Here is a 26,313-nt window from a genome sequence, read left to right on the forward strand (position 1 = left end):
GCACTGCCTCTGAGAATGTATTAGCTACACTTCCTCCATCCAGCCATTCTAAGTATTCAGTGCCTTGTGTTTTTGATGGGCCGAGGCGGTGGTGCTTGCTATGGCTTTGAGGCCCGTCGCCACCACACTGTTGGGAGTCGAACTGAGGTACTACACTATCAAAAAACTCTGGACACAGCCTCATAGGAGCCACTTCAGAGCTCTTTCAGTGTGGGCTTTACAGAGAAGAGAGACCGGTGTGTTTGATTTGTTTTTTTTTCTTTCTTATGTTTTTTCGAGCGGCATGAACTCATAACCTTTGTCTAGACTCGTGGCTGTAGCCCCCTGGGGAGCCCCTGCTGCGGTGGGGCTTGTACGTGTCCTGGTAAGGGTCCTGGTAGTCCTCCTCCACCAGCGGGTAGTTGTCCCTGCTCTGCTGGGATTCGGATGACAGGCGGTTGTGGTTCTTCCTCGCCCGCTCGTTGTTGTGGTAGTTCTCGTCGGCCGTCATCAGACTGCGTTTTTCAGCGGGGGAGAGCTCTCCTGTGTGATTGTTCTGCTTGTTTTTCTGGCCCTTTTGACAGACGGATTGAAAAGTTACAATGCTTACAAGCACACGCACTAATATTCAAAGAAAAAAATCATTTGGTAGCTAAAAATCGTCGGTTCACACCTCCAGTCCACTTTTAATACACACCTGTTCAAGAATTCATGAGGTTGCATTTTACGTTGAGTGTTAAACCAGCACCAGTGATAATAAAGAGATATAGCATAAAAGCAACCCTGCATTGGCATGGAAACTAGAAACTAGTAGCCATAACAACATAAAGATGGCAACTGGAAAACACATTACACTTCCCTAGGTCTTCATGTATAGTGCACTACAAACACCGGTGGGCTAGGAACCTTTATCTAACCTGCAGTCCAGAGATAGCTGTGGGATAGGGAGAGAGTGCTGTGGAGCCCAGGTTCCTTCCCAGTATGGGATTCAACGGGGTGCTAAGTGATGTGTGCGTCGCCCGCCAGTAGGCCTCCAGGTACTCAGCTAGGTGCTCACACGCGTCCTCCAGCTGATTCTCATCCAAGATGATGTCAAACATTTCCTGAGGGAGACACACAGATGTGGCGTAAAGATGAGGAAGATGACTCAGTATGTTGGGTTGGAGAGTTAGCATAGGTAAAAGTGTGTGTGGGATACGCACCGGGGGACACTGTGCCAACTTGTCTGCCGCCACCAGCTGAACATTCAAGTGCTTGCTCTGAGACTTCCCACGTGACTTGATCAACCGCTGCAACACCTGGTGTGCACAAGCAAGCCCACATGCACGCACATGCACACACAAACAGACAGAAAAACAGAGTTTGAGTGGATATGACTTACAAATTCAGAACAAAATAATGACAAATAATGAATCCAAGTTACTGAGACGCAAGTACTAGAATAAAAACGTAACCAGTGACGCTTATTGGTACAACAATCTGTTACTGTCCTTTATATATATATTATATTTCTGCCTGATTACAAATGATTGTGTTGTACCATCACAATAACTTTTTCTATTAATTATGTCTGAATTTCCAGAAGGGGGCAGTAATAATTAATGGATTCTGAAGGAAGCTGGGGATACAATCTGTGAGCATTGCTGTAAACAGTTAGCAGTGGATTTGTCATATGCAATCCAATGTTACCTTGGGAGATGACACTTTGACATGGACGATGATGGGTGCTAAGGAGGTTTTAATGAGCTGTGCCGGGTGGTTGATTGTGTCTGCATCGAGAACAACCAGCTGCAAGGACCTGGCCAGCTCAAAGATCCGCTCGATCTCGCTTTGAACCTCGGCTGTTGAAGACATGAGAGAAAGCTGGCATTTCAACAGTGCTCCACTCCAACGAGGCGAGAAAAACAGAACAGCTGCAGAGGGTGGCGTGCTGACGGGAGACTGTAAATGTGGTTGAACAGCGTGCTAATACCCGTGCAAGAAAGATATCCGACTGAAATAACAACAGGCAGCGTGTTGGAACACCACCGCCAAGCTGTACAGTTCACACAGAAAGGACATCCTACCCAAGCTGGATCTGGTGTTGGATCTCTCAATGATGGCTCTCTTGCTAGGATTGTTGAGCACAGATCTTTTGGCCATAGATATATCTGCAGTCACTCTTGTGATGGATATCCTGTTGAGAGGCAGATGGTAAAATTACTGTATATCTCCTGAACAAAATACAATACAGTACCTAATGTAACAACAGGCAGTTTAGTTGTTTATAAATGAGGAGAATAGAGCAATAGAACCAGGAGAAAAGCTTAGGAGCATGAAGAAAGAAAATGTAGTATAACACGTGTGTTAATTTTAAATGCACACCAAGTAGTGAAGATGTGTTATGTTCTCCAGCATTTGCGCTGCATTGTTAGCTAAGAGCTCCGGAACACCTGCTGTTTCTCAGCCAAAACATCACATGCAAGGTGTGATCCTCCTCACCTGCCGTCAAACCTGTGCTTCAGGAAGTCAAAGAGCGCTTTCTGCATCATATCAGTCACCTGCTCTCAAGGCATCCCAGGGAGAGGCAGAGGAACATGGGACAGGGAAGTGTGTGAGAAGACAAGAGGAGGACATGCTGATCATAAGAGAGGGCAGTCAGAGACAGGAGCAGTATGGCAGTGTACGACAGTGACAGTACTAGAAAGAGGTCTGAAACTAGAAACTGAAGCAGATGATAGAGAGGAAGAAGGGGGAATAGTCAGCCAGATTTCTATGACGCCGGTTGTCTCATTCATTGGTTGGTTTGAGTGTCTGATAGGCGGTGTGGTTTCCATACTGTCGGATGACGAGGCTTAGTTATTTAAGATGTAAAAATGGATCACAGAATAGGCTTTGCTGTTTTTTTTTAAATCTACAGACCCCTGCATCCTTTGGGAACATGAGATAAAGATTACATTGTTGCATAAAGCCACTAGTAATGCTTCTGCTTTTTATTAAAAAGGGTATAGTGAACAAACACATGCAATATCATAAAACCTTTTAACTTAATTCATTTTCTAGGTATGTCACAGACCCTGTGTCGCTAGAATGTACACAAATCCCCTGGATTAAGCACGCCCCTATTCTGCACTTGCCCAGCTATGAATCACTCTTTTTTTTTGCACACAGATGATTGGTGTATCTACTCTCATGTTGACTTCTCAGATGCTTTGTCGCCTTCTCCCTGTTTCTAATTTGAAACCACGCTCCACTTTTGAGACTGACGTGGTGTACCCAGAAGGTTGTTGCCTTGACAACACGGTGCAGAGATGAGGACTGCGATTGTGTGACTATTTCAGCTTCTCCTAGCCCCCCCCCCTCTCAGAATCAGTGTCCCCTTCCCCCTCCCAACTGCCAGGGAAGAGACGATCCCTTTCCCACAAGACTCCCTTGTATCAATACTCCACTTCCATGTGTACGACTAGTAGGGATCACCAGTATTTCAAAACAGTATCCAAAGCTGGAGGGGGAGTAATGGCTCTCCTGTCAATTCTGTGATCCCTGTTTCTAAACATGTTATTCTGGGCCAGTAAACAATGCAGTGATGGGGGATATAGGAAGAGACTGAGCAAATGGCATCTGTGGTTTACTGATATCGTGTGCTGATACGTACATTTAAATAGTTTATAACAGCACACACTAAATGATTGAAGTAACTGGTTGTATTATGTGAGGGATAACACACCTCATATCCTTTGAGAGAGGGACCCACTAAGACCACCGGCCTCATGGAGGGAACAACATCATAGGGAGGAATGTGTTCTGCCTGTCACAATAAAAACAAACAAAAACAGTGTCAACCAGAATGTCACCCCGAATCACCAGCAAACTCAGTCAGCACCATCCACTGAGCAGTAGAATACTGGTAGCAAACTTAGAAGTCTATATCATTTGGAATGGACATGGGAATATGCAGGGGAAATGGAAATGGTGATTGCTCTTCTAGCATAAGACTGCAGCATTGTGCTCACATTATACTGGCAGCGAACAGGGATGCCAGGGCGGTTGGAGCACAGTAATATGTCTACTGAGAAATGAAATCAATACTGAATGGGCAGCCTGCCTCATTTAATGGGGGACATAATTTGTCAAAGGTTACATCACCATTAACCTAGGTGTTGGATATTGCTTGCTATTTTAAGAAACAAGAGTCATCTTCGTCATCTCCACACCAAGCTTAAAAGTCAATACACCATCACCCTGTGCCTCTACAGAGATAGCAGTTGGGGTTAACTCTGTCTGGGATTGTTTGGGCCAGTGCAAAAGACACACAAGCAAGTCAACAAAAGGAATGTTGCACACCATCACAAAAACAAACAAACAACAACAACAACAACAACAACAACAAAAAGTGCCATGAGGAGTTGCACATCGTTAGTAATTCTATTTTGACTTCTTACCACTTTCTGCTTCTGTTTTCCTGTGAAAAGAAAAGAAACAGTTCAGTTGTAATGCAGTATTAACATCCAATACAATAGTATTAATAATGCATCTTATTGAAAGTTCTAAACTATTGCACTTTCAAACACCCAAAGATGACGGTAAGATGGGGTGATGCTTTCCGTCCCAGGGAAAATAAAAAAACTAAAGAACTGCTGTACCAAATGATACAGCAAAATATAGGGCCACACAGGTAAACACAAACAAGGCTGTTAACATTCTTCTTGACTTTCTCAGATATGAGAGCAGAGTGTGTTCTCCACTGGGAGGCTGTATTATAAATCAAGGGTGCCTCTGTGTTGACTGCTGAACTGGAGGAGGAGGAGGGCGACGATGATGACGATAATTAGGCGAGGTAAAAAATGAAATAAACTCCACCTCAACTCTGCTAAGATGTGGTCAGTTAAGAAAACCTTCATTAATGTGATCCTTCGTAACAGTGATCACAGTCACAGATCATTTTTGACATTTATTGAATATGCCCATATAAAGAAACTGTGACCCAAAAAAGACAAACGCTTTAGACCGAGTGTCTATACCAACAAAACAGTATTTTTTATTTCTTGGAGCTAGAACCTGTCCTGGATTGGTTTCTTTCCAGATGTGTTTCTAAACTGGGTCAGCTCCTGGGTCAGCTCACGCACGAGAGCTCACCTGCAGAGGATGGGTTGGGTTTGAAAGTCTCCCCCAGGCTTGATGAGGAATTCCCACTGGTCTTACTGCAAACACAGCGCCAAGGACAGAAAGGGAAAGGAACAGCATTAACGAGGCAGACAGCGCCATAGATCAAACCTGACAAAAACAAAGGGTTTCTGGCAGGCCACCGCCGAGTATAAATCACGCTTTGAAACGGGGGGTAACAAAGTGTTTAACAAACACAACACTGCCTTTGTTGGACTAAATACGAGAAATCTCGGGTACCGATATCCGAGACAGTCACTTTATGTAATCCCATTTAAGCTTTTGCTTGGGTGTCAGCAGTCTACTTTTCTGTGAATGAATCGACTTAGCATTTGAATGGATGTCTGTTCAACTGAGGAATTTCAGTTGGCTCTGAATAATGATAGCGCAAATAAACAGACAAATGTTTTGCCTGTTTATAGTTATACTGTGAATAGATCCATTTCTGGGTAGTAAATGAAATGTAAAAAAAAAACTGTAAATAAACAAAAAAATGTAATTAAGACCATACCGGAATGTAATTAATGAGCATAAGGCCTATGTAGCAACCATTTGAGACACATCGTGCTGCTTATGTGTATCTGAGTTGCGTGGCGTCCTTGCAGAGGACAGTAAGTGGTGACGGCGCGTGTGAGGCGCAGCTAGCTGGCGCTCTCACCCGCCAAAGCGTCCTCTCTTCTGCTCCTGCTGGAGCCGGATGTTCTCCAATTTGAGGGGGCTGGGGATGAAGCCGATGTCGCAGCCCTCCTTCACCAGACGGCCTATCCACCAGTCATTGTTGTACTTCTGCAATGGCAGACCATTTACAAGAGATTATTAATCTAAACGAGTCTTGCTGGAATATTAAATACTGCATAGTATACCATGTAGGGTTACACATATGTGGCCCTTGCTTATCCAAAGTAAGTTAACATATAAAATTACTTTTCCAAAGTGGTTGTTTCAAAGGTTGTTTCGTCTTTACGAACACACACATGGGATGACTATCGTTTAGTCTTCTGCTGTATCCCAGTGGATTATTACCTCCTTAATGTGGAGGAAGTCCTTCGTATCAAATGAAATGGCAGTGCCTGCCACTGGGACCTCCTCATCCAGAGCTCCACAGTAGCTGACATTGGTCTTCACGGCAAAAGCAACCGCTTTGGCCTTAAAAAAACAAACAAAACATTGACATCAACATTAACTATGCCATGCACGGGTTGAGAAATTGCAGTGCAATATAAGCACAGGACTTCATAGGATCCAAATGGTCCTGATGTGGAGCAAAACTGACTCTTGATGGAGAAAGTAAACAACAAATTACGGTAAGGCTGGCTACTGAACAGATTGTGGAGCTTTTGTATGGAGTGTATTCCGCTGAAGCCTCAGGGGCCACAGGCTCACCTTTGCCCTCTCCAGCTGCTGTGCAGCCTGCTGCTCACGCTCCTGCCGGCCCCCATCCCGCTCCTCGTCCAGAGACACATCCGAGTCCGACGGCTTGCTAGTGTACGAATCAGCAGAGCCCTGTGGGAGCACAGACCGGGTCAAGTCATCTTACAACACAAACACACAGTGAGTGCTAGGCGTGTGTCCGTGGAGCACCCTGCTCGCGACCAATGCGCCGCTCTGGTGCTGTTTTCAAACGACACATGATGTTTCTTCTCCTGACATGAGGCCGCTCATTATAAAGGCAGTCAGATTGGAAGAGTGTTCTCCATCTGAAGCTGAACCAATGGCACTGGGGCAAGGCAAGCTGCACATTTATAATTACTTGAACTGGGACATGGGACTTGTGGGAACACCATCACAGACAGATGTGGGAACACCATCACAGACAGATGCCAAATTATTTGACCATTAAGCAAAATCATTTCCACTCAACATCAAAACTCATCTGAGTAGATTCTATACATTTGCCCTTCTCGTCTGCACACAAAATGGCATCTGTAAGGTTGAAATAATGTCCATACACAGTACATATACAGAACCGGTGTTGCGTAGTGTGGTTTTTGAGCTCAGGTGATGAAGCTGGCTGTAGCCTTGATGCAGCCCTTCTGTGACTGTAAAACTGTATGGATGCAGGTGCAGAGAAGAGATGGAATGAGGCCAGGGATGAGCTGTAATCAAAGCAGCTCTGATTAAAGCTGGCAAATCCCATGGAGGAGTTCAAACATACAGAGAGGGGTTTTGAGGTCACCAGTGAGTGAGCTTCAGAGAGTGCGGAGTCTGAGGTAGTTTTCTGATGTGAACGTGATGAAATGTTTTTTGGACGATTAGACAAATCTCTGCAGGAAATTCTTACTGCTTTACGAATTCTTAAAGATAAGCTTAACTGGTTATTTTGCAAATGTATTTGTCATAATTGCATTCAATTCAATCTGATTAGTCATTGTGAAATATGTCTATGAAAATAATAACAAGAACAGATATTGCCAATCGAGAAACCTTATGCAAACATCACATTGATAATCCTGAAGTGGAACCGAATGATGCAGTATCTGCAGAGGTTCCTCCGAGGCTGAGAGGAACACATGGAGATGGATGTGGGAAGGCTCACTTCAAAGAGAGCTCTTCTTTACAGGAGAAGAGAACCACTGAATGCAGAATCAAACCAGGGCTTTGAAGCCACTATCAAAAGGTTGCATCATCAATCTCATACGAGACGGAAACAGAAGATAGGATAGCAATCCTAGCATCTCAGTAAGAAAATTCACAGGTACAAGCACAAACACACACACAAACACAAATACACACACGAATCAAACACAAACACACAGACAGAGAGAGAGACACACACACACACACACACACACACACACACACACACACACACACACACACACACACACACACACACACACACACACACACACACACACACACACACTCAACAGAGCCGGCAGGACAAGGGCCTGAGGCATTCTTTCAGTTTGGCAGATTGTGATTAAAAAAAAAAAAGATTTATCACTGAGCTAGCTGGCCCGGAGGCTAGTCCCTTACACATTATGAAACATTCATTGGAAGGATTTTTTTCCATATCCATGCAAATTAAGAGGGAAGTATTGCAATTCTATGATACTATTCATCCACTAATATATCAAAACTCAACGATAATCCTTCATTGAAATTTTGGGCAACTGATACTATATGTGTGACAGTGTTCTTAACCCCTGTTTCAGGAACACTAAAATAGCCAAACACAGCTCAAGCCCTGAAGATAATCCCCCCCCCCCCCCCCCTTCTCTCTCTCTTTTTCTCTTTCTTTTCCTCTCTCCCAGCGGGGGTGGGCTGACTTGTTCTCCTCTTGGAAGAACACGAGTCTGATGTCATTACTATCACAAGAGCTGCAAGACCCCTCTCCCACCTTCCCTTATTAGCAAATCCCTGGTTGGCTACTGGGAGACAGCACCTGCACCCGCAGCCCTGCACTACACCCACTCTCTCCCCAGAGAACAGAGAGGCAGAGGCAGAGGTGGGGGGAGGAAGGGAAGGGGTTAAAAAGTTTAAAAAAGACATCGAGACTTGAGGAGAGAATAAAGTCGAGAAGAGGGTCTTGGTAGTTCTGAATCTGCATCACTGACATGTAATGCAACATCAGCATCCACACAGTAATGCTCACAGCATAACCCCATTACCACGGAAACAGAAAGTAGCTTTCATTTCATAATGAATACAATGACAGGACAGGACTTGACAGTCGCTGAGGGATAGAGGAAAAAAAATCATACAACCAGGGACATGACAGGGAAATGAGGAAGTGAAAGGCAGCAGACTAAGGGTAGGCTTCAAGAGTAACTACCATGGACCCACAGACAACGCAGCGCAAACCTGCGCAGGTCAAAGAGAGTGGCAAACAGGCGAGGAAGAAACGAAGGGGGATCTCCGATGTGACCTTATAGGACTGGAAATAACACAAACCACAGGCGCAGATGCCTAAATGCCACCTCACACCACCTGATGAGCGGCCTCAGCATCCCCAACAGCTCCCTCAAGGAGCCGTGCTATTTCAGGTATCGCAGTCAGCTGCACCAGCCTGTGTCTCTCACAGTGAGTGTTATACTACAATGAGCCTCTCTTTGGCATACAAGTAGCGACGCCAAGGCCATGGTTGCAGTTCCCATCAAAACAAATTGGTCTGCAATAGCTTTGCTGTGCGTTTTGGATGGAAGCAGTTTCCATCAAAACATATTGGTTTGTAGTAGCTTTGCTGTGCGTTTTGGATGGAAGCAGTTCCCATCAAAACATATTGGTTTGTAGTAGCTTTGCTGTGCGTTTTGGATGGAAGCAGTTCCCATCAAAACATAATGGTTTGTTGTAGCTTTGCTGTGCGTTTTGGATGGAAGCCCAGCGACTGGATGAATATGATGCACTCTGACCATATAGGAATCCACACCTGAAAAGAGATTGTTGATTATGAGTCATCTGGGTTTTTGTTCTGAATGACGGAGTGCATCACAGTATTCATCTGTGGGAGGCAGAAGCCCAACAGCACACAGAGGGAAACTGAAAATAGACGAGAGGAAGGCCAGGGGAAAAAATGTGTCATCTCAGCTTACTGTCACTGCGTGCTTCCACATGACTTCCATCAGTCCCCGAACATGAAACACTCATGAAACACTGGTATGCCAATAAATATATGAGGTTCATATGTATAGAACATGGTCATCTATTGACATTCAAACGGCTGTAATGTTAGCATGTTAGCATGCAGGACTTCAAAGAGCACTAACCCACAGTTTTTCTTTTTCTATTCTCTGCTTGCCTTTCAAGCATTTTTTTTGTAAGTTGTAGCTTATGGTGTTCATTTTGTCACCGTGACAGTTGTAAAGCGCAATCAAAACAAAAGATACCACAGGGACAGAGCAGGGGCACCACAATCCTTTATGGAATTATTTAAGAAAAATATATAGTGTCTAACCTATAATCCTTTAATGGTGTAGTAGTTCGAGAAGTAGAAAGTAGATTATTATTATCTGTTTAAATACATTTTTCATGCCCCTTAGTGCGCAGCATGTGCTTGGCGTGTGCATAGCGGTGGCCCTGTTAGCATGTATAACACAAAAGCAACAAGGTTTCCAGTTTGATGGTCTCTGGAGCCTCACCAAGGCACTGGCTCTTCAGTATGAGCTGTCAGTCAACAACACTGCTGACCCACCATCCGCCTCAGAGGTGTAATCAGTGCAACATACATCAGGGCTGCATAAAGCCCTGTTGAGTGAAGTGGACCTGCCGAGAATCGCCGCTGGTGACACGCTTAATGACAAGCGACCGGTTCATCAATCTTACTGTGGTGCTCTTTTAGTTTCCCTGCACTGTGCTACTCTCTCTGTCACTATGTATTTATAGTAGACCAGTGCCTACACAACAGGGAGCCTAAAATTACAAATACCGGGAACGTAAATGTGTTCTTAAAAATGACGCTCTATAGTATGGCCATTTAGATATGTACACTTCAAAAGTGGTACCATTCAATGTACAGTTCAAACGCTTTATCATAGGAGATGGGAGATCATCTAATAGCCTTAACATTTAAGTTGTATGAATGAATAATTGTGTACATGCAGGTCTACACTCAAAACGAGTAGCCTAATATGATATGATGTGAACTGACTGAGTTAGTTAACGCAATTGGTTTACGTTCTACAGGGTACAGATTTATATAGCCCTCCATAGCCTAGTGCTCACATGTTATAGCCCCTGGCATCCCTACACTCGTACAAAGAACACTTTTGTTAAACAGATTCATGAAGCTGTCAAGTTCATCCATCCTATATGTTCATGAATTAACCTCAAAACATGTTATGCCATGCTACAAGTGACAAGGGGTAGAGAAAGTATCCTATCTTGCTGTTGGCTCTGTTTTGATTTTGATTTCTTATTATGCCTCACATGCATCGGGCAGCACATCTGATCGTAAAAAACACCTATGTGGCCTACCAGACACAGCAGCATATGTCCACAGCAAAAACAACAACAACAAAAACGAGACTATACAGTATCCAGATAATTCAACACATTTGTCATCATCATCATATTTATTGGGCATTATCCTGGCCATATTTATTGGGCATTATCTTATCTTAAGTATTGTTCTGGGTACTTACTGTACTGTCAGTTAGAGGTAAAAGGTTAGCCCTACAGGGCCACTTTAATCCCTGAACCCCATACAGTTGTCTCCCTGTGTCCATATGTGCACAGATGGATTCGATGTCAGAGAGATGCTGCTAGCCTGTGGGTTGTCCTGGATAATTCACAGGATAGCTCAAAGCCCTCTCCTCTCTGAGAGTGAAAATGTACCATTGGACCCTGCAGCTCACTAATCATTAATTTTAGAGTTTACATTACTATAGCGATTAAGGAAATATTGATCATGGATTACAACATTGACAAGTACCATAAGATAAATATGTTCCTTTAATCAAACATACAAAAGCACATCAAGACAAACAAATCACCGTTCCTGCAACAATCCAATTCTTAAATGCTTTCCACTGACAGCAACCATCCACAAACAGCTACATACAAAATCAGCTTTGATATAGTGAAATGATACTGATTAATTAATTAATGGAACACTCAGAAGGAATATCTCAGAATTCCACTCATGCATCACTGTGCCACCAAGCCAGGCTGTGCCCGACGTAGGCAGCGCCATGGCCCAGCATGCCCCTCTGACCCACTGGCACATGACGTGAGTCACTGAAGTGGGAATCTGAAGTGGACCACTCTGGAACTCAAATGCTCATCTGTTCAAAGAGAGTGTCATTCTAGGGATTTGAATGCTGGTCCAACAAATTGCCCATACCAAAACTTTTAGCATTCAAACAGCTATTAAATGATCTAATAATCCAGTTCTGTTCACGTCAACATGAATAGAGATTAAGACGCTCTTATACGTTAATAAAAAAAATATATTGATTATATTAAAATGGCTTTCGTTTAGTGGCATGTCCATTCAAGATTTATTCATTATGTTTAGAGCAATGTTCGTTTGTACGACATATTCAAATATGACTAAAAATTAAATATAGACGTTTAGCCACAACCAAGCCTATTTCCCCCCAGTGCTTCTCTTTATTCCTCACAACAAGATTTCAGGGTTTCATTACACAGCATTAGTCATTGCTCTGAATTCATTCAAGTGTCAACAGAAACCTTGGGCTTCATGAATCACTATCCATTCCCTTCCTGCTCTCTGCTTGGCAGACTGCTGTGCCTGACGGAGAGGCCGGTCTGCAGTTGGCAACAAGAGATTTTTTTATCATCATTATTATTATTGGTAGCACAGCATGAAGAACCACACAACCACACAACCACACACACACACACAAACACACACACACACACACACACACACACACACACACACACAGCAGCAGCATTTACAAGGTCCACCATTAGCCAATCAGTCCACTTCGAAAAGCATTACAGCCATTGGCCAGCTGGTGAGCTTCCACCAAGTAGTGCCGACTCTGCAGTACTGAGAGGGGGGATGTATGCGGATGGCAGGGAACTTGATATAATTGTTTGCACAGCAGATGACAGTGGCTTTCACCATAGCCTGAGACCAGCAGCTTGTTTCTTCTGCTAGCTGCTCAATTTACGTACTGACCCTTCACCCTTCTGGGGGTTGGATATGTGCTGTAACAGCTGCTCGAGCTGCTTTCAAACAAGTGCACTCTTGGCTTTGCTGGCCGCTGCAATACACTACACTACAGTAGGATTTGGTAAACACAAAAAGACACAAACTGTAGGTGTAGTTAGTACATTTATAAAGCAAAATTGTACCTATAGTTTCATCAGTGATTCCCCTTCAAGAGCAGGTTTGTGTGGACTAACACCTTCAGGTTAGCTCTTTTCATATGACCCAGTAATCCTGTCTCCCCTCGTGCACAGGTGTAACTGAGTGTAATGTTCCACTTTGAGACCAGCTCCACAGTGACAGCGTTAGGGATTCATTAAAACCCATAAAAACATACAAGCTAGACACAGCAGGACACAACCTCACTCGCTCAAATCATTTCATCTCCCCCACCTATATCAATCTGAAACATGTTTGACCTGAACTGAAATATAGGTGAAAGCTGAAACAAATTATGCAGTACACCTCTCTGCTCACAGCCTCTTTCACTCCTCATACCACACCCCTTCTCCTCCTCCCTCCTCCCCTCCGGCACAGATGCTCTCGAGAGGCCATGCTGTCCATTCCACTGTGATGTCGCCAGGAGCCTGGACTTGGCCCAGCCATATGGAAGAACCAGCCGAGCCACCCCACCAGGTTCACTTCCGTTAACGTCAAGTACAGCGTCATTGTCCAACGCTAGTTAGCATACAATTCAAGTTTGCCCTGCCAGCTAAGGGTCAAACAAAGGTGAATATATTTATTTCAATATTTTGTAAGGAAACATTTTGAATGTAGTGTCCTCATTCACTTTACTGGAATAAGTGGCCATATGCCATGAACAAGTGCCTCCTCCAAATGTTTCTTTCTCAGTGTTGGGTCATTGGGCACATGCATTCATAGTGACCTGCAGACTGATATACTGGACCAGGTGCCAACCACACATACACTATATCAAATATACATTTTTTTTTTTTTGTATTATTGCACTGGCAATTATTTTATTTGGCGTTATGTAATAAGGTTAAAGACAACTGATTTTCAGTTGATAAAAATGAAACATATCCTTCTACAGCACATTCAGAATGACTGAAAAACTACTTTTTATTTGTCATTTAAATACTAAAAACGGTTGATTCTAATCCTAAATGCTAATCTCGGTTTGGTTATGTCATAGCCTGTTCTACATAGGAAAATAACAATATGATACATTAGTACATTACTCTCTGTTTTGCTCTTGCTCTTGCTCTTGCTTTTGCTCTTGCACACAGACACACACACACACACACACACACACACACACACAGACACACAGACACAGACACACAGACACACACACACACACACACACACACACACACACACACACACACACACACACACACACACACACACACACACAATACTAGGGAGGGGATCTTTTACGTCAGTGAAAAACATGCTTACAAAGGGTAGCTTGACATGAGGAGTACCATATGATGTATGGTGGACTTGTGAATATCAGTCTGCTCCGCAAAACCATCCCTTCCAATTACTCCAAAGAATGTGCCACAACAACTTCATCATGAGCTTCTAGAGCTTATGGTGTGGGCAATTACCAACAGGATCATAGTGTTTCAATTTGACACATCATAAAACAACTCCTTCTATCCTTCGATGCTTTAGACCCAGTAAATCAGATCATGTGGAGGGGAGGAGAGAGATAAGTGAGTATATTTAACCCACACGGAAATCATACATTTATGGGCTACTTCAAAACAACTAGAATGTTTATTAATATGATATATAAAATAATCATATTTTATTGTTTTTAAAAAGAGAAATGCACAACTTAAGGGGCTTCATAAAATGTAATTGAAATGTATTTTCAAAAAACGTTTTTTACCACTAAAAATAAATCTGTTTTGAACCGTATATGCATTATTTAGTTCAAGGGCTCACTCGGGGAGACAGATAAGAAATAATTTTCGCTGACAAAAAGGAATGAATGTGGCACATTTGCACTTCTCACTCAGGCATGAAGTATCGTGCCAGTGGTCAATAAAATTACTTTTCCTCGTTATCATGATCCGTTTAGCAACAGAAGAGCCTTCCCATTGATATGAATAACAGGTATTTACGACGTCATTAAAATATTAAATCCATAACGCAAAGCACAATGTGAGGAAAACTGATGCGCTTGACAAAAAATATCAATCCGCAGACAGCGTGGTGGTGGTGAGAGACAGTCTTAATAACAGTGAGCGTTTTCTGGAACATCATCCTTCACCCTAAATGGAGGCCACCCCTAGAACAGAGGGCACAGAGGCCTGATTAGTCAGTCACTCTTGAGCATAGGAGGTAATCCAAACGCAGACTGCACTACGAGTCGGCGGGGTCACTGGGCTCCGCTAAGAAAACGCTATGTGACAGAGTGCTCCGACTGAATTAGTCACACTGGGAAATGTCACTGAGGCAAAATGTAGTTGAAAAAAAAGAGAAAACGTTACATTGCGCAAGCATACATCTTGTGTTGTTAGCAACAGAAAAAAACAGGTTGTTAGGGTAGAACAGGTTGTGGCAGCAGGACAAAACGTAAAACTACAGACAAACTTTATCGGTAAAATAATCTGCATAATCACCTAGTAAAGAAGAATAATACTGGCTCTCAGCAGTTTTACGGTAACTAGTATACATTTAAAAAACACTGACACACAACAAAATGTCTCTGATACAAATGGTGTTATGCTAATGTTATGACACGATGAGTTATGATAAGAGAGGAGAAATACATTATGATAAAGCCAGCATAGTTAAAGATATCTAAGGACATCCTTTGGGAAAGGTGAATATGTCTTCCTCTAACGAATCGCCTTAACACACAAAAGCATAACAACACATCCACTCAGTTTTTTGTTGAGGCTTTATCTCTCTGCACTGAGAGGGTGGTCTTGAGTGTGTCACGCTGCACTCTCCCCTTATCACACAAGACTCCAGGCTGCGCTTGGCTCCCTGCTTCATCCAGCTGGGAATGCCGCGGCCCCGGAGCACTTCGGAAGTCTTTGAAGGAACCCAACCCCAACACAGCTACGCGCATCTGAGCTCCTCCACAGTCACGGTCACGGTCACGGTGGCGGACAAACATGGGCAGGCATCTGGTGTGGTAAACATCCCAGATTACCGTGAATGTCTCAGAGTCCCGTCAGATGAAATGATAAAACCTAATGGAGAACTAGTCTGTGATGAGTGTGAGTGTTGACAGCGGTCCCGCATACAGAGACACAGCTGCGCCAGATAGGGACTCTGAGGGGTCACGGTTTAAGGACACTGGAGTGTCCTCATCCTGATTCTACTCCATTCATTTCCTACAGTCCTGATGGCAGCCATGCAAAAAGGTTGGACGGAAGAATAAGCTAAATCCTTCTCATTTCGGATCTTGTTTCATTTCAGTTTCACAAGAAAGGTTGACATGTGAACACTCCATGAAGACTACGAACATCTCTCATGTTGTTTTGCCCTTTTCCTGCCCTTTTCGATTTTTGTGCGATCCATGTTATTTTGTGACTCCTGTGACAGATGATAATAGCTGATACCATATTGCTCTTGCTGAGTTTAGAGAAAGGGAGAGTTCATCCATCATGCCGTGTCAACTGTGAAGAATCGCAAAGCAGGACTGCAGCACTTTTCTACGGTCGAAAAACAAAAGTCTGGCACCATGTTATTTCAGCCATGTACGACAACAAAATAAATGTGGTCATTTCACTAAACTCACAGCCAAATCTTGTAATAAAATGTGGCCTGTATACAAATAGTGCCATCTGTGAGCATTGGCATTGCACTGATCAAATGGTTGGGGTGGACATAACCTACTGAACAAAATAACCTAGTTAGTATTATGTGGTAGCATTTATTCCCTACAAACGTGTTCAGAAAGGATGCAGAATTTATTTGTAACTCAAGAACTTGTTTTCACACAGGCATAGGCTCAGATACCTGTGGGAATAAGTAGAGAGAATTTTGCATAATCAGTGAACAACAAATACTGGAGCTACATTATTGAATGGCTGAAGTGATTTTACAAGGTGGGAGAATGGAGTTATTGTTTTAATTCAAGAAGATTTAACTTTCGAGGCTAGGAGAAGATCACTTGTAATAGTAATGGGAATGTTTCCCATATATGGCATGAGGCAGAAATTATTCTCTCAAGTGATAATATCAGTAACACTTTCCTTTACTGGAAAGGACCCCTATCAGGGGGCAGTCCTCCTGGTAAGAATGCAGCACAAGTGTCTTTGCCAAACTAAGCTGGGAAGAGACAAAAAAGGCACTGAACACCTGACAACCCCTTAAATAGACTTATATCTCTGGGCTCTAAAGAAAGCTGAAGATAACATACAATGGAGATGCTGATTCCAGAGTGAGAGGCTTTTTCTTTGGAAGTGTCCTAGTGACAAAAAAAAAAGAGTCTGGACTAACTGGAACTGTGGCTAAAGGTTAAACCATATATTTGTAAGGTTAAACCATATATACTACTTTTGGCTTCTAATGCTTAATCAAATTTTTCAGTAGTGGTACTCTGGTCTTTGATTTGGTCCCTCTGTGCAGAGGCGGTCTCCAGAAATACAAGCAGGGGGCCACTACCAGCGCTAGCCGATAAGACCACAGGAATGTTAACATGTCATAGACACTCTAAGGACTTCTAAACCAGAAACATTCTGTCTGCTAACAAGCAGTTTCTACCTTTACTGCACAATGAAGGCCTCCCTCTTATGGCTTTATTTGCTCCAAATGCTCATCACACAAAAATTCTAACAAAAAACTCACTTTTCATCATTATAATCATCAGATTCCACCAACAGTCTGCTGTTTCAGTAAACTTATATTAAGAAGGAATATCGTGTCTTCAATGATGAAATAACACAGACTGATCAGAACAGTATATTTAGAACGTGGAGAACCCTGGGGAGGTACTTCATCACCCATCCTTCTGCAGTCATGACATCCAATTGCCTTTGTAAGCACTCCTCCTCCCTCCACTGATCCAACACAAACCTCTCGCACCGATAGCCATCGATACGAAACAATATACATCAATACACCAGCGGGCTACTCAGCGCCACCAGAGAGGAGAGGCCAGCATGCACGCTGTCAGAAGTGTGTCATGAGCCTAGAAGGCAGATTACACGACTGCCCTAGGAAGCACGTCAGAGCCAGAAAGCATCCGAAGCCTTCCGGAACCTAAAGAAAACACTGAAAGAGGACAATGTCTCACTGGTTTTCCCTGGTTGCCAGCCTGTGCTGCCGTGCGTCATTCAGCACAATCGAGAGGTGACAAGTTTGCACTGCCCCTTTAAGACACAACAACTCCCTTTTCCTTTCCACTATAAGAGAGCTACATAATGATACATTAAGCTAAATACAGCCTTTCAAAAGGGGTAGGCACTGCCAAAGCGCAAAAAAAACAGCCTCCCTCTCCCACCACCACCATCTCCTCCAAGTACACAGCCACACACACAGTGAGCGACTTGGCTGATAAACAAACAGAGCTGAGCAGCCACACTCGCAACCCCATTGTGAGCCCCAGCAGCCACGCTCTCCTCCCCCGATGCCTCAGAAGCACAGCTTGGTGAGGAGGGAGAGAGGTAGCGAGACGACTGGAGAGACAAACGGAGGGATAGGGAGGGATGGAGATAGAGAGAGAGAGGGAGAGAGAGAGGGAGAGAGAGAGAGGGAGAGAGATCTGTTTGAATACAGGGACTTGGTATGGGCGGCAGTGATATACTAACACATGCACGCACGCACACAAACAAACACACACACTCTCTGCATCTCTCTCGCGCTTTCTCACTCACACACATACATGAACACCACCATAAAACCATACATTTTTTGTTTTGCCTCTACCCCATCAAAGCCCCTGAGGAACAATCACAGTCTCTAATTTACAAGCTGGAGGATGGAGTCACAGGCTGAATGAGCATGTGTCTGGAGATCTATTCTATCTGTAGACGCATCTTGTTCTCAGAACACAGTGAGCACATTAAGCAAACAAAAATAACAAAACAAGGACGGATAAAAGGACAACAGTCAATCTCTCTCGTGGTAAAACTGGCAGCCACCCCTGGACAAGCCCCTTTCACTCACCGCCTCCGAGTCTTCAAATCCATGCAGGTACAAATTGTCGTACATGGAGGTTTGATATTCTCAACAGGCGTCTCTTCAGGAATAAATGCGGATGGACAGAGGTTGAGAATGTAGCCGGAGTGAAAAGGAGTCACTGCTGATGGGGGATTCCAACCCCCCCACCACCACCTTTAGCTCAGAAAGACCCCCCCCAAAAGCAGAAGGCAAAACAGAAGAACAACAGGGGAGGAGGGCAAAAAAAATGGGTGGATTTTCTTCTGGTTTGTAGTGTTGCCCTTTGGTTGCTGAGATGCGCCTGTGTCCAGTCGCGAGCGCTCTGTCCATTCACATGGCAAGGCTATGGTGATGTTGTGTGTGAGCTCCTCTCTCCAGATGCTGCTGCACTGGTCCTGGCATCTTATCAGCTGCCTCCAACTACAGAGCAGGACAGAATCCTTCCTCAGTCAAAGGCTGCCTGATGACAAGGCGGTGATGCGCTGCTGCTGATTGGCTGGCTCAGAGAGGGTGCCATCTCCTCGGCTGTGAATGGGGGGAAGGAGGGGAGGTGGGCGGGACCTGATACATTTTCTACCTCATAGGTATGTATGTATGATTGGTCTGTGTTTCAGGCATTTAGGTGGATTTGTTTGTTTTATCGTCTACAGATCTCTCTGCTCACATTCAGCCAGAGGCAAAGGAAGCAAGCAGGCATATTGAGATGCATTGTATTCGAAATATTCGTCATTTGTCACACGCACAGTCATACTTCCTCCCTCCAGCACACACTCAGACATAAACACAGATATATCTGACCTCCTATCTCCAGCTCAAACACATCATCCAAACATGTGTCTTCAGGCCCTGGTGAATGATGGAACAATGAGACATAAATGTGGGCAAGGCCTGGGAGTATTGACCCAACCGGCTGCTGAGGCTTTAATACGATGTGGCTGCTCTGTGCCGTTACTGCTCCCTGAGCTGAGAGTGATCGTAAAACCTCTTCAGCCTCACCGGAGATGGAGAGAAACGGGGAGAGAGGGAGAACAAGAGAAGCAAATTGATGCAGACCAAAGAGGTGAGTACTCACATTCCTGTGTCTGTCAGTTAGTTCTTTCACCACAGGAATGGATGAAAACAACACCACTTAATACACAATGAAGTGATATTAGGTGTCTATTACCGAGCCCATGTATGTTTTTGCACAAAGGCAAGTATATGCTCAGTACAGCTGATTCTGCACACACTTCATAAACTTCAAATGAAGAATACCCAGAAGGAATTTCAATTTCATATTACCACATTTGCAAAGAGGAAAACACAAGATCATGTCTATACTGTCCCACCAGCGCCCTCTGCAGGCAAACACAGGCTACAACCAAGCCTCAGTCACAGGTGCAGTGTGTCCAAGGAATTTAGCATGACATGTTCTCTTGTAACGTTCAAAAGACCTGTGGGAGAATAGGGATCAAAGACCTCTCTTCAGTTTTAAAATCTGAAAGTAACTGCTATGGGAGCCTGAATCCATCACCAGAGATTATGCCCTGAGGATTGTTCGAATAATTACAGTTCATTGCTCAGCTCAGGTGGAAATGGTTGAAACCATCAGGTGTTTAATTGTCATGATAATGTTGTCAAGTTTAATTGTCATGTTAATGCTTCCAAGTCCATATTTAAACAGTATCAGGGCACAGACAGAGTATCACTGATTAAAGTTGAAAATGAAGACAGACATATTTGCTGTTCGGTGTGTTTGTCTTACACATTTGCTAGTAAGTTTAATACGCTTTAACTAAACATTCCTCTGGATAGATTAAATCCTAGGAACGATGAACGTTGTGTTTAAGTTGCCTACAGAGCCTGCATCTTCTCCTGAGCTCGCTCTCTCTCCTGTTCTCTCTGACTCAGGATTGGATTGGTTGTGGATCAATGGATGTCAGTGGATCGATTAGATTGCTACTCATTGCGATTATCCAATGAAAGAACAACCAGAGACCTGGAAAAAAGTGAGACGATCTAATCTAGGGTATCTAATCAATATAACATAAAAGGCCCCTAGAATTGACATCATTTGAATGGGATTCTGGCAACAAAAAAAATCACTGTGGAAGAAGTGCTATATATAGAAGTAAAATAGTAGAATTCAGGATGATTTGCACCTCCGGGTAAGTGATCTTGACATTACTGATATTTAAATGGCTGGTCTTGAAAAGCTCCAATGCATCAGCCCAGAATCAGTCCCACAACAGGCCAGCATGTCCTTTCTTGACATAATGAGTGTTGGTAAATTAGCCTGGATACCAGCCTGAACTCCGCCCACAAAATGTTTGGTCTGGGAGATTCAGTCTGGAGTCGAGCTAGTTGGGAGGGATTAAACCTTTCAGAAAAGTTGAGAAAGCAATCTAAACCAATCAAATTGTAAGGGCGGGCCTTATACGTTGATGGACAGATCAACCAACGCTTGAGTTGAATTAACCGGTAGATTCGAACTCCGACCAAGATGGCCACTTCTCGGGAGCTTAGTGGGGAATATTTTATGTGAATTAAGCTATCTACACGACTTTTTAATGTCTACATTGACTCGGTTAGTTGTGTATGTGCAACACGAATGTTGCAGAGTATTGTTTGTCTTAACTAAAGCTCTCTAGACCATTATTGTTAGGTCATTGCTAACGCGTACACCAAAACCCCATTGAAACACACTGTAGCTTCTAGCCTTGAGTGCTAATTAAGTAACGTGAGCAGGCATATCTCAACAGATATTGACAGCGCATTCATTTTGAAAGAGGAACAGAGAAACGCGATCAAGGCATTTGTCGATTGAAAAGATGTTTTTGCCGTCCTTCCTACGGGATCAGGTAAAAGTTTAATCTATCAGATGGTAATAGCCTACTACGTTGCTCTGATTGGTTCTAGGCATCCAATTCAGCGAAGAGGAATTTTCTTTCCTGGTTCGTTGAAACACGCCCCATAATCACAGCCCAATGGTTCGGTCTCAGACTCATATTCTGACTAGAATTATGAGTATGACATTGTCAGGCTATTGGTAAATAGCAATCTGTTAGAACTTTACCACTGAAGAGGATTTTGCCCTGACCTCAGCACTAGTGCAGCATTTTGACCTACATCCAGGGATTAACCGCGCCAAACAGCGGTTGATAATCAGAGTGGAGTAACATTAGAGTAAGAGGACTAACGTCATTGGACACACCACCATTTTTCAAACTATCATTTCAGCATAAAGCAGCAGGTCACATTTCAGCTTGGCTAACCAAAAAAAAGGATCTGTTAAAACCACAAAAGACCACAAAAGCTTGTTCAATTAATACATGCCAAGTGTCTGGACACTGGGGAAATAATTGCTGTAACTTTCCTTCCCAATTCTGCTCCATTCTGAAGAGCCAAGGAGATGCTGAGCCGGCAGGGTGAGGCCCATTCATCTTGTCTGACATCACTGACAGGTATCATTTTGATTGAAAAGGATGTGTTAAGCCTGCGTTTAAGAGGGGTATGTGGCAATGCAATTCTGGAAAAAATAACAACCAAATAAACAAAAATGTATTAAAAAACATTAACCCTCGTGTTGTGTTACGGTTTAAATATGACTGTTTTGAAACTTTGGTCTTTAATATAAATCTCACTAGGGTTCATGACATCCTTCACCCTACCTAATTGAATTGAATGGACAAAAAAAATTATAGTGAGATTCATAAAGTACTTTTTAAATACAGTTACTTTTGCTGTGTCTCTGGTGAATGTCCAAGACTGTAATACCTAGAGTTTTACGAGAAAAAATAAATGGGAAGGTTGTCAATCAAACCAAATCGACCGCAGACACAACAACTGTTGTTAATTGTAAACTACATTGTTAAAAAGACAAAAAAAAAACAATAACCAGGATATTTAGTTTTGCACTAGTATGTTAAATCATTTTGTGAATTTTCCTGATTTTGAATTAAACCGAGTGGTACACACCATTATAAGGAGTCTTACATACTAGAAATTATACATAATTGTTTAAAAAACGGATCATATCGGAAATGATATGCATCTTTAAAAAGGTTTTAATCATAATAGATCAAAATAAAATGTTTACAAAAAGCGTTATTAACATTAATGTCAGGCCGGTTAATTCAGACTGGAATCACAAGTATAAACATGTTGCGAACACAACATGAGGTTTAACATCTTGCCTGTTATCACAACCGGACTGCAGGAAGATAGGGGATAGAGATAGGATAAAGACATTTTTCGATCAAATTATTTTGACTGTGCCATCTGTAAGAACAGAGGGGGTAGAGAAGGCACAGTATGTTTCACTATGGGGTACCTGAGCACCAGACACTGAATACAACTATTCCTATCCAAACAATACAAAAAAGAACCGCTTCAACTGTGCTAGATTTTTAATATTTAATGCATTTAATGTATATTTTATTTCACTACCTTTGCAAAGCATGCTGAGCAGTAGGCCCATGGTTACTGCCGCTTCTATTCCCCATCAAGCTAATCAGCTCTAATAAGCGCACACACTATAATGTTACCTCCAGTGCTGAACCCTGGTGCTGCCGTGGGGCTCAATCTCATTACTCTGCTATTTCCCACGGAGAGCCCAATATAACCGGCAAACAGCAGGAGGTGTCTCTACTGACTGTGAGCCGTTATTCTTGCTGACAGCCTTGTCAGGGGCATAAGACGGCTAAAGGGAAAAAGCTGCCTTTAATATTCACGGGGAAAGAAACATGGGGCATTAGGGGAATGCAGAGTGCTGCATTTGCAGGAAAAAAAAGACAACAAAAGTGACCTTAAGTAACCACATAATCCCCCATTGCAACAAACTGCACATTTCTCGCTCATATAGGGCTGTACCACTTGGTGTGGGCTGGAATATGCCATGTGTCATGTGGAAACGAGAGGTTACTGACAACCACTGAAAACCTTGCTCCATGGTAACCCATGGCAACTTATTAGTTTGTTTTGGGCGGCCGTTAATAGGGTGCTCTCTGAAGCCGGGAAAATAATGATGGTAATGATTTTATAACAGAAGAACATTAGCATTCGTCACCGTTCGGGATGAAGTCTTTGCTCGCGCCAGCGGCTCAGGCTGCGTGCTCTTTATCAATTATGCATGGTCAGAACCGGATCTGAGGCAGCTGGGGACAGTTCGGTCCACTTAAGTTCCTCATCAGCGCAAATCAAGGCGATCGAGCCACCCCCACCCCTTCCCTTTATCCCAGCCCCCATCTTGGCATTATCACGTTGCTGGTTTCTCCAAGTGTACCGTGGAAAGGCTTGCACAGTGACTCAAAGCAACTCCTCCAACCCAAACATCTTCTCTCATCTAACACTTCAGGCCCTCTCATTACTCATGTGCTTGAACATTTTCAGTGACATTTGTGAGATGAGACATCGTCCTTTTAAGCAGCACTTTGAGGGGAGCTAGGGGCCCGATTATTCACATTATTGGAAGACCTGTGTGTAGAACATGGCGAATCATCTATAATGGCTGCTAAGGTGTTGTGGTAGAAAATGTTGATTTCAGTGTGGAGCTTCTTTATGGATGTTGAGATACATGGATGTTGAGATTTATGGATGTTATGTGCAGCTCATTTAAGTTGAACCCAAAGTACTCAATGCACAGAACATGTCTACTCAAACAATACACAAAATTAAAACACTCTGAAGCATTTCTGCAAATGGCTCTTTTACCTGTCTGAGGATGAAGCTGGTGGAGGTGGTGCTGCCGTCGGACCTCTTCAGCCTGCTGCGGCGAGAGTAGGTCCCTCGGTTCCCCTGCAGAGGAACCACAGGACATAAATCACTCTTGTTCCCTCTCTCGCTGACAGGACAAGGGCACCTTCACACCCCCAAAACCCCATACGCCAACCCCTTCGTCAAAACAGAAGCTGATAGCAGAGTTGTTGGTGGCACAGCGTTCCTCCCGCTTCCAGTGCATCATACAGTGTGTGCACTTTGTCCACATCTGTAGCTCCACATTCAGAGTAGAGCTCCTCTTAAGGATACATCAGAGAGTGTGTTGTCAGCCTATAATACCGTTAAGGGCAGTAAATAGTTGGAAGGTCACAGTTCATAATGGCGCAACTACCCAGGTCATTTGTTAATGAGTCAAATTGTTGTTCTAGGATGTACATTACAAAGCACCGCCATGCTTATTCTCAATAGCTACTCTTGCTGTCACTTGGTTTGCACTTTATCTTGCTTGTAAATTGCTTGTAAGTGCATTCAAGTATAGAAATTAAACCTGGTCTATGCATGTTCATACATCCATTTGCTGTGATAACATAACACTAAAGGCTGTTGCTGCTGCAGCTACTACTTAATGTCAGCATGTGAAAGTCCTCTGTCTGTGAGGAGCATAGCTGTGCCCGCTGATAGAGGTGAACTGGCAAAAAAAGCTTGTGTGAGAGATACAGTACGCCACTGCAAATCACCTCAACACAGACTGAATCCCCATGCCTTCCAAGAGTCACCATGCCCTATTTCAGTCCCTGTGGTCCAACAGGGCAGTGTGTTTAGCCATCTCAGTATTACAGCATGACGGATGCAGTGCAGTTTGCTGATTGTTGCTTTTTCCCTGCAGTTGCATATTTATTTGAAGAAGTATTTAGGCTGCCTGCCCTTTGCATTTGCATTTGTTTAGCAGAAAAAAAAAGATTAGTAAACTGCAACAAGTCAAGATACCATGATCTGCAACAAGTCAAGATACCATGAAAAACAACTATTACAAACACAAGGGAATTATCAACTAAGATTACAAAATAGGGGCAAAAAATGGGTCAGTTCTTTTTCCTTTTGATTTGCAGGAGGACGTTAATGATTCAATACCGTCATTTAACTCAAATGAGTCAAGCTCATAAATCATGATAGCAGCGCTCGGGTTATTTATGACTCTATTACGGCTTGCTGTATGAAGGTGAAGTCGAGGTATAGACAGTTGGTAGGCTTCTGTTGGTACCTTACAATCGCATCCGATGCGCATGGTGTGCTTACAAAACAGTCCCATCGCGAACTGTGCAAAGAGAAGTAGGCTACAGAAAAAAAATATATATATAAAAAGAGTAAAAAAAAAAATCTCCCGCGTTTACCTGACGTTTACATTAATTGAATGCCAAATACACTTAAGTAGTGATGATGAGCAAGTGTGAAATTCAAAATGTTCATAACAGACACCTTTGTCATGCGTTTTGTCATTAATATTGTATTGTGACAAAAATCATTCGCGCAAACAACCTCGGCCAATTACCGTGTGCATCCGTGTACAATTGTACCTACCTGGAACATAGGCTTCTGGACACCGTCGCCTATCCCGTTGCGGGTGTAAATATGTCGGGACATCTCCGCAAGTTCATCGGTCCACGGAGGTGGCTGCCTCTCGGTGCCCGTCCACTGTGGGTACGCTATTGTTGGCTCCAGTTTGACTCGTGTCCTTGGGTCTCAGACTGAGGATAAAACAGTTATCGCTTGTCTTGCGG

The 26,313-nt window shown here is 43.3% G+C and overlaps 1 protein-coding gene across 3 annotated transcripts; it reads right to left on the reverse strand.

Moving 5' to 3' along the window:
• Nucleotides 1–289: 289 nt before the first annotated feature.
• cacnb4a (calcium channel, voltage-dependent, beta 4a subunit) lies at nt 290–26,176 on the reverse strand (the record flags this gene model as incomplete). Of its 3 annotated transcripts, none has more annotated exons than XM_080838808.1 (14): nt 290–553; nt 897–1,082; nt 1,182–1,277; nt 1,669–1,820; nt 2,046–2,155; nt 2,461–2,519; nt 3,686–3,766; nt 4,401–4,420; nt 5,095–5,159; nt 5,780–5,907; nt 6,145–6,267; nt 6,505–6,624; nt 24,530–24,613; nt 26,126–26,176. In XM_080838808.1, 14 exons carry the CDS (start codon nt 26,174–26,176, stop codon nt 290–292), a joined length of 1,539 nt encoding a protein of 512 aa, XP_080694934.1. The 3 variants fall into 3 exon arrangements, with proteins under 3 accessions (XP_080694934.1, XP_080694933.1, XP_080694935.1); XM_080838807.1 differs by having other exon boundaries at nt 26,114–26,176; XM_080838809.1 differs by lacking the exons at nt 24,530–24,613; nt 26,126–26,176 and adding an exon at nt 18,845–18,889.
• Between the last annotated feature and the right edge of the window lie 137 nt (nt 26,177–26,313).

Source organism: Sprattus sprattus, assembly GCF_963457725.1.
Source record: "Sprattus sprattus genome assembly, chromosome: 5".
In the NCBI taxonomy this organism is placed as follows: Eukaryota; Metazoa; Chordata; class Actinopteri; order Clupeiformes; family Clupeidae; genus Sprattus; species Sprattus sprattus.